Raw genomic sequence first — 8,701 nt, 5'->3', positions numbered from 1 at the left:
TTTTTTTTTGCGATCCTGGGGATTGAACTCAGGATCTTGAGTTTGTCAGGCAAGTGCTTATTCTACAACTTTGTTGTTAAGAAGGCTTTGCTTCGTAGCCCAGACTGGCCTTGAACTTAGATCCTCCTCCAGCCTCCTGAGTGCTGGGATTATGGGTGTGTGCCACTACACCTGGGTCAACTTTTTTTAGAATGGCAGGCAGTGATGTGAAGCAGTTTTCAGCTGTACCTCCAAAATAGGTGAAGAACTGATGCAGGTGTGGGTTGAAAAGGCAGCATGGCCCTTCTGGGTGTGGCTGCTGTGATGTTTCCCCAACATGACAGAAGCCAGACCAGGCCAATTATGGAAAAGCTCTTCTGTTGCCACTGAGCTTCCACATAAGGCCTGTGTTTCGGGCAGTCTCTAGGTTTGCAGATAATTGTCACTACATAGGGCATATGGCCCTGGGAGATAGGGACCTTCCCTGGCCGCATTTTGGTGACGTCCTTATCCTCAGGATGCAGGGTACCGCTTCTTCCTCCGGCAAGTGCAGAATCACACGCACAGCCCTCAGTCTTTCAGTCCCTTTGGCGTGGACAACAATTTCAGGTAAGGCACTTTTAAAATTAAAATATTTAAAAGGCTGTGTGTGTGCTTAGGAAGTAAAATTTGGTACAATGAACACTAAAATTTAGCCTGGTAGAGAATATTTGGAAGATGAGTATCACCATGTGTATTTTGCAGGTAATTCCATACCCCCAGTTTTACTTTTGTTAAGTGTTTTAGTAGCTCCTTATTTATGGCCATAAAATTCTGTGATCCTAAACTTCTGTGGCCCTCAATTTCTGTGATCCCATTTAAGTTTGCTGTGCCTCCATGTCATCGTCCTCCTTGAGCTCAGGGTAATAATTGTACCCTGTGGTGTGGGATGCTGAAAAGACGAGGTGAACATAGTCTAAGAGGCCAAGAGTCACACCTGGCATGAAGTGGGGGGTATTGATTGGTGTCTGCTTTTCTTAGTTTAAAAATGCTTTCAAAAGTCTCAACGCTTTAAATCGAGAGTAAAATCACCCCGTGTGAGACGTGGTAGTGCAGAACGGTGCCTTTGCCCCCTCAGGGAGATCTGCCCTCCTGAACAAAGGGCGTCTTGACTGTATGTGGACAGCACGCAGGCAGGCAGCGAGCCTCCAGGGAAAAAGACTTCCACCCCGCAGCATGCCCAGGCCCCTGGGATCGGTGAACGGCGCTGTGGCTCTGCTGTGGGCTCTGCTGCTGTGCACGTGGCTGGGGCTTCCGCGCGCGCAACCCAGGCCCTGCCCGCAGGTCTGCAGGTGCCCTTTCGGCGACGCGGTGCAGTGCTCGGGCAGCCCGGTGGCGCGCATCCCCTCGCTCGACCTGCCTGCCAACCTCACGCACCTCCTGCTCTTCCGCATGGGCCCCGGCGCCCTGCACAACGACAGCTTCCGCGGCATGACCGTCCTGCAGCGCCTGATCCTCACTGACAGCCCCATCTCCGCCGTTGCCCCGGGCACCTTCGACGACCTGATTAAGCTGAAAACCCTGAGACTGTCCCGCAACAACATCCCCCACCTTCCTCGCGCTATCCTGGACCGGACGCTGCTCCTGGAGCAGCTGTTCCTGGACCACAACGCACTGCGAGCCATCGACCCTGACCTGCTCCGGAACCTAGCCAACCTGCAGGAGCTCTTTCTGAGCCACAATCAACTCGCCTCGCTCCCTGTAAGCCTCTTCGCGAACCTGGGGAGGCTGAAAGTGCTGGATCTTTCGGGGAACAACTTGACACACCTGCCCGAGGGACTGTTCGGCGCCCAGGCCGAACTTCAGGAGCTCCTGCTGCACTCGAACCAGCTTGCCTCGCTGGACTCGGGGCTGTTGGACAGCCTGAGCACCCTGGTGCGCCTGGAGCTAGATCGGAACCGCATCCGCTCCATCGCCCCCGGCGCCTTCGACCACCTGGAAAACCTGAGCTCGCTGACACTGGCGAGAAACCGCCTGGAGGTGCTGCCGCCCGGCCTCTTCCTGCACAAGCCCCAGCTGACGCAGCTCACGCTCTTCGAGAATCCGCTGGCAGAGCTCCCCGGGGTGCTTTTCGGGCCCATGCCCGGCCTGCGCGCGCTGAGCATCAACGGCACCCAGCTGCGCGCCCTGCCCCGCGCGCTGCTGCGCAACCTCAGCTCCCTGGAGCGCGTGCGGCTCGACCGCAACCAGCTGGAGGCGCTGCCGGGCGACGTGTTCGCGGCCCTGCCCCGGCTCACCGGGGTGCTGCTGGGCCTCAATCCCTGGCTCTGTGACTGCGGCCTGTGGCCGTTCCTCCAGTGGCTGCGGCAGCACCCGGGCGTAGTGGGCCGGGCCGAGCCCCCGCGGTGCTCCAGCCCGGACCCGCGCGCCGGCCTGGAGTTCTGGGAGCTGCTGGAAGGCGACCCTTGGTGCCCGAGCCCGCGGGGCTCGCCTGCCCGAGCCCCGGGCACTACCGAGGTGCCCTGCATTTCGGAGCCCTGGGGGCGCGTCCAGCCGGTGGCCTCAGGAGAGGAGAGTGGAGCTCTCCGCCTCTTCTCGGCTGTGTACATCCTGCTTCTAGCTGTGCAGGCCATCGTTACCGGAGTCATTGTGTTTGCTATGATTAAGATCGCTGGGCTCTTTCGGAAATTAATCAGGCAGAGGGCGCTATTCTGAGTCTCGGAGAAATTTCGTCATAAATGAAATCGTGAACAGAATACTATAGGGTGTGGTTGGGGAACTGCTCAGCCTCTCCTGGCAGCCTCCTGTGGGTTCCAATTATTTACAGCAGCCAAATATATCTTTTGGTTTTTATTTCCTGAGACTAGGTGCCACCTCATGTTACAAGCATTTTTGGAGCAGCGAACGTGTGACAGGTGTTCATGCGGATAATGATAAGTTTGCTGTCTGGTTTATTGTGCTTGTCTTATGTCCTCATTTATTCTTCCAAATGAAAGCAGTTAAACCCTTGTTGCTTTAATTGGATGTCACAGGCTGCAGAGATGACAGCTATAGGTTCTCTGCTGGCTCTGCCACTTACTAACCACTGGCTCTGGGCAGGACACCTACACACACTCTCCATCCTGGTTTACCTCACCCCTGAAAAGAGATAAAATGTCCCTGCCCCATGAGTCGCTGTGGGCATCACAGGCCACCAAGCCTGTAAAAGCTTAAACCAGTGCCCCACATACAGTAAATACCTACTGCATGATGGCTGGGATTACTAAAGGGATTATTATTGGTATCAGGATTTCTAAAGATGAGTTTGAGTTGGTGTTTCCCTTAGTGTATAAAAGTAAGAGCAAACTTTCTCAAACTGGAGGTTCTATTCAGATCAGTCTCAGGTCTGGTGGGAGATGTCAGCCCAGTATGGTCATGGTCATAGGCCAGAGGAATAGATCCTCTGACACCATCCATTGGCTGGCGAGCAGAAGAGCTGTGTGTGTGTGTGTGTGTGTGTGTGTGTGTGTTTTGCCTTCCAGTCCAAGTTCCAATGTCTCCCCTTACTAAAGCCTTCACATGCCTTGTTTCCAGTTTTTGGATTTTACCTGCAGCTTAAAATCCGGGTGTTTCTGGAAGAATACGGACGCAGTTCTAAGCACTTCACACTCCATCCAGCTTCCAGGCTCTCTAAGCTTCTGTTTCCTGGCCTGCCCAGTGAGGATAATAATGATCTACAAGGGAGGCCTTGTAGCAAGGGCAAAGTGAGAAATGAGATAGTGCACATGAGAGGAAGTTCATGGCTGGGACAACAACCGCCTGTGCTGACAGTTCCTTCAGCGCCCTGGCATTTCTTAGCACCTCACAGTGCTCATTCAGCAAATGGTTGTCTGGCACTGCTTTATGCCAAGCCCCTCTCTAAGTGGAGGGTCAGAGCCGTGGATAAAGCAGGGTGCACAGTGCCAGGGTGAATGCCCTGTCCCCTCCAGCTGTGACCTTGCCCCCATCACCCTGAGACCTTCAAGGACACATGGGGGCAACTTTGCTTGCTGAGCTAAATGTAGAAAATATTTTTTTGCTAAGAGTTTTATTTTTTTGACAGAATAAAACACAGCAGAAAGTTGATGGCTCCTCTAGGTGTCTCTTTCCTGTGTCCATGCTTTTCTTCTCTGCTTGGAGATAATACTTCATAAATGTGGTATTTTATGGCCTGGTGAGTGCTCTTATGTGTCTACAACCCCACTGCACATTTTCAAGTGTTGCATAAATGGTGCTACTATTGCTATAGCACTCTTTTACTTTTTTCTGAGCTAATGTACTTCTCAGATTTATGATGTATTAGGTACTAGTTTATTTATAAACTTAGCACCTACTGAAATTCAGGTGCAGATCTACAAAGCTTGGATTTATCCTACTGTGCCTGGCTTGGGTCTGGCTGCTGTGCTCAGCTCCTTCCTGCTGCCACCCTTGGAAGTGATCCTGTTGTGCCCCTCTGGCAAGATGTTCTGCTCCTGGACTACCTGGGTGGCTTTGTCCCTACTCTCTCTGCAGGGAATGCAGCTGCAGGGTTTCACCCCAGGCCTGTATGCCAGGCCTGAGCTGAGTCTGGAGGGGACAAGGTGGAGTAGGGGGGAGAGGAAGCTCTCCCACACACCGGGCCTGGGCTAGGACTGGATCTGGGGGTCCCCAGAACGTAGCATGGCAGAAATTCTCACTTGGCGGGTGGGGTGGGGGGGTACTGCAGAGTGGTGGCGGGAATCCCAAGGGGGTGGAAGAGGGTCTCACCCACGCCGCGCCTGGGCTCAGAGCGGCAGGTCCCTCCGGCACAGGGTAGCTGGAAGCTCTCCCACACACTCACCGGGGCCTGGGCTAAAAACTTGATTTGGGGATCCCCAGAATGTGGCAGAAATTCTCACTGGGCAGGCGGGGTAGGGGGGTGCTGCGGAGTGGTGGTGGAGGTCCCAAGGGGGTAGAAGAGGGTCTCACCCACGCTGCGCCTGGGCTTGGACAGGCAGGTCCCGCTCACTGGTTTATTTAATAGCTATGTGAATACATCATAATTTACCTGTTCCTCCCCATTGATTTCTTTGTTGATTGATTCCTGTGGATTTTCTTTTCTTTGTATACCCTTCTTCCACTCTTGTTAATGTTTGACTTTTTAGTTTTGGTCAGTCTGAGCAGTATGAAATGGCATCTCGTTTGTGTATTTTCCTGATAAGTAGTAAAGTTAAGATGGTTTGAAAATGTTTATTGAACATTTATATTTCTTTGAATATTGCCCGCTCATATACGTTGACCAATTTATATTGTACTGAATTATAGGATTTTTTCTTACATATGCAGACACTTTTATAGTTTATATACTTTTTTGTTTCTTTTTTTTTTTTTTTTTTGGTTCTGGAAATCCTACTCATGACCTTGTGTTGCCAGGCAGGCCCTGCACCTCTTAGCTAGATCCCCAGTCCTGTAATTTATATAGTTTCTCTAATTTATATACTTCGGAGTTTATATACTTTGGAGCCTAATTATGGTGCCTTGTTTCTCTATTATTATCTTTTGTTGAATAGGAGTGTTTCTTCCCTTCTTTTTGGGTCTGCGTGTCAGACTCGGGACCTTGAGCATGGTAGGTAGGCGCCACCACTACATGAGCTTCCCTTCTAACCCAGTCACATGAAGCACTGTAATAATGTAGCTCATGCTCTCAAAAACCCTTGTGTAAGAAATTTCTTCCTCCTCTCAGATCATAATGGCACTCCTATGTTTTCTTCTGGCAGTTTTGTTTTTACTATTTAAATCATTAGTCCATGCCAGGTTTGTTTTCAGATAGGGTGTGGTGTAGGGAACCAACTGGGATCACTCTGAGTATCATATCCTGTTGTCCCAGGCCATTAGTCAGCTTGTTTCCTCCATTGATTTCTGCTTGCTTGCTTTCTTTCTTTTTCTTTCTTTCTTTCTTTCTTTCTTTCTTTCTTTCTTTCTTTCTTTCTTTCTTTCTTTCTTTCTTTCTTTCTTTCTTTCGAGACAGGGTCTCCCTCTGCAATTCAGGCTGGCCTTGAACTCACTTTGCAGCCCAGGCTGGTCTCTAACTTGCACTGATCCTCCTGCCTCAGCCTCCTGAGTGCTGGGATTACAGCCATGTGCCCCCACACCCGGCTCCTCGTTGATTTCTTAATGCCACTGGGGGAACGTTTCCTGAAGCCTATGTCAGTTTCTAGATTCTGCAGCTGGAACTTGATCTCTTTGTCCAGCCCTATCTGCCAGTCAGGCTTCACCATGGAGCTTTTATAATTTTGTCATGGAGCTCCCTTTCCGCTGATTCTCCCACCTGGGTCCTTTATGCACAGTTTAGAGTCAAGAAGTCCTGCTCTATGGGGAAGCCCTGTTGGGATTTTGCTAGGAATTGAACCAAGTTTATTATTATTACTACTACTATTACTATTATTATTTTGCAGTACCAGGGATTGAACTCTGGACGCTGTGCTTGCCAGGCAGGTGCTTACTCTACTGAGCTATCTCCCCAGCCCTTGAGCCAAGTTTATAAACTAATTTGCAGAAGAATTTGCTTTTCCTTTTTTTTTTTTTTTTTACAATACTCGGTGTTCTCGCCAGTAGATGTGGTTTGCCTTTTCATTTATTCAGGTCTTTTCGAATCTTTTAGAACTTTTTCATAAAAATCTTTTACAGATATTGTTAGATTTATTTCTACTTATTTACTTTCTCTTCTTGACTTCATGTGGCTCGTGCAGATGATATATTTTGTAAAAATAACATTTTGTAATGTTTGTAACATATAGGAATAAAGTTTATTTTTACATACTTATACCTGACAATAACTTTAACAATTGTCTGCTGCTTATTAAAACCTTATGTATATGTTTTGTTTTTCTATTTTAATTTTTTTCTTTTTTCATCAGCAGTGACTATTTCCTTCGCTATCATTTTGATGAGAAAGGTAGGGAAGCACACCCTTAAAATCCTGCCTGTAAATCAAATGTTTTATCAATAGCTGTGGCATTTCCAGTCCTAGTTTGATAAGTGTTTGTTACAATCATGAATTAATGTTAAATTGTACTGATTTTTGTCTTATTAGGATGCTTATGTTTTTTCTTCTTCACTGTGTTAAAAAGGTAAATAAAATTATAGATTTAAATTTTTTTCCTTTTGTTTCTTTTTTTCCTTATGTATTTGGTACAGGGTCTCACTATGCAGCTTGGATTCATAGTAATCCTCCTGTTTCAGCCTCCCCAGCGCTGGAATTGCAGGTTGCATCCCCACGCCCAGTCTCAGTGGCTGGCTCAGCGCCTGGGTGGGGCCAGCGTAGCATGTGGTACTAGGGATGGAACCCAGATCCTTACATTTATTTTTTTCTTTCTTTTTTTTTCTTACACTTATTTTCCAGGCGGTTGCTTAGATCACCGAACTATCTTCCCAGCCCAAATTATAGATTTTTAAAAGTAAATTCATGATTATGTTCCTAAAGTGAGCAGAAGCTCTTCAAATTGCATTGCTGGATTCATCTTGCAAATGTTTGGTTTAAAACTTCAGAGACCTGTTTGTTCCTAACATTTACTTGTAAGTTTTTTAAAAAATAACATCTTTGGTTTGGTATCATCTAACTTTATGAACTAAGTGGAAGTATTCTTTCTGGAATAGTTTATAAAAAGCAGGGTCATCTCTTCCTTGAGTGCCTCTGAAAAGCCTTCTTGGCCTGTTTCGTTACCTGTGCTGTCCTGATGTCCTGAATTGATTCGAAATGTTGACCTCTCAGGGCCATTTTGACTTTGGGGAAGAGCTGGAAGTCACCGGTATCACATCTGTGCAGGTGAGTGAGGACGCACTGTGACGCCTTTATGTGCCTGCCTTCCTATTGGATGGCGCTTGGCGGGTGGCAGAAGTCACTGTGTTTTTGATCAGACCTCATAAAGACACTCAGGAAAAAGGACTTGCAGAGCTGCTTCAGGAAATTCCAGGACAATAGGCGGAGTGCGTTTGAAGCAAGGGGGAGGACACGAGGGGGCTCATGGCCATGTGTCTGCTACTGTGATAAACATTTTAAAAACTGTAAAACATTCACTATCTGTTTTGACCACCCCTGTATATCAGTTACCTCTTGTGGCATCATCTTGCCCCAGTCTTAGTGGCCTAAAGCAATGCAAGCCATCATCCCCCAGCTTCTGACAGTCCTTTGGGTTGTTCCGGCTCAGGTCTCCCACGAGGTGTCATCTAATGCCAGCTGCAGTGACAGGCACCATGGTCTTCCCTGGTTGCAGGATCTGCTTCCAAGTCCTCCCCACTGCAGGACTGGCACGTCCTCTAGCCTGTTGTGTCTTGCATTGTAACTGAAAGCCCCCACCATAGGGACTTTAGGAAGGAAAGCAGTTTTGCTCCCAGCTCTGGAGGTGCAAGCAGCCTGCGGTACAGGGGCCTGGTCTGGGCCCCTGGGGACCAGAAGTGGTTCATGCAGAAAGGACTCAGCTTGTGAGGTGGCCGTGTGTACCACAGCTTGGTGTCACAGGAGCAACGATATACTCCACGGAAAGGTATCATTGTTTTTGCACTTATTTTCATTTTTTCAGTAACAGTTTCCATCTTAATCGATGCAGTGTGTTACCCCATCCGTGCCTACTGCGGCCAGTGGTGCGGTCCAACTTTTCACTCCCTCCCCTCCCCCACCAGAACATTCTTCTGCTTTCATGGCGCCTTCAAACTAAACAAACAACAACAAACCACACTGATTGTGCCTTTTTTTTTTTTTTTTTTTTTT

The 8,701-nt window shown here is 48.4% G+C and overlaps 1 protein-coding gene across 1 annotated transcript; it reads left to right on the top strand.

The window, feature by feature from the left end:
- The first annotated feature begins 1,194 nt into the window (after positions 1-1,194).
- Positions 1,195-2,673, top strand: Gp5 (glycoprotein V platelet). Its single transcript, XM_004644020.1, has one exon. The coding sequence runs from the start codon at positions 1,195-1,197 to the stop codon at positions 2,671-2,673; it is 1,479 nt and encodes a 492-aa protein (XP_004644077.1).
- Positions 2,674-8,701: the final 6,028 nt, after the last annotated feature.

The sequence above is a fragment of the Octodon degus genome, unplaced genomic scaffold (genome assembly GCF_000260255.1).
Source record: "Octodon degus isolate 3935 unplaced genomic scaffold, OctDeg1.0 scaffold00189, whole genome shotgun sequence".
Lineage (NCBI taxonomy): Eukaryota > Metazoa > Chordata > Mammalia > Rodentia > Octodontidae > Octodon > Octodon degus.
Note: the sequence above shows the minus strand (reverse complement) of the source record. Positions and strands in the feature narration are given on the sequence as shown.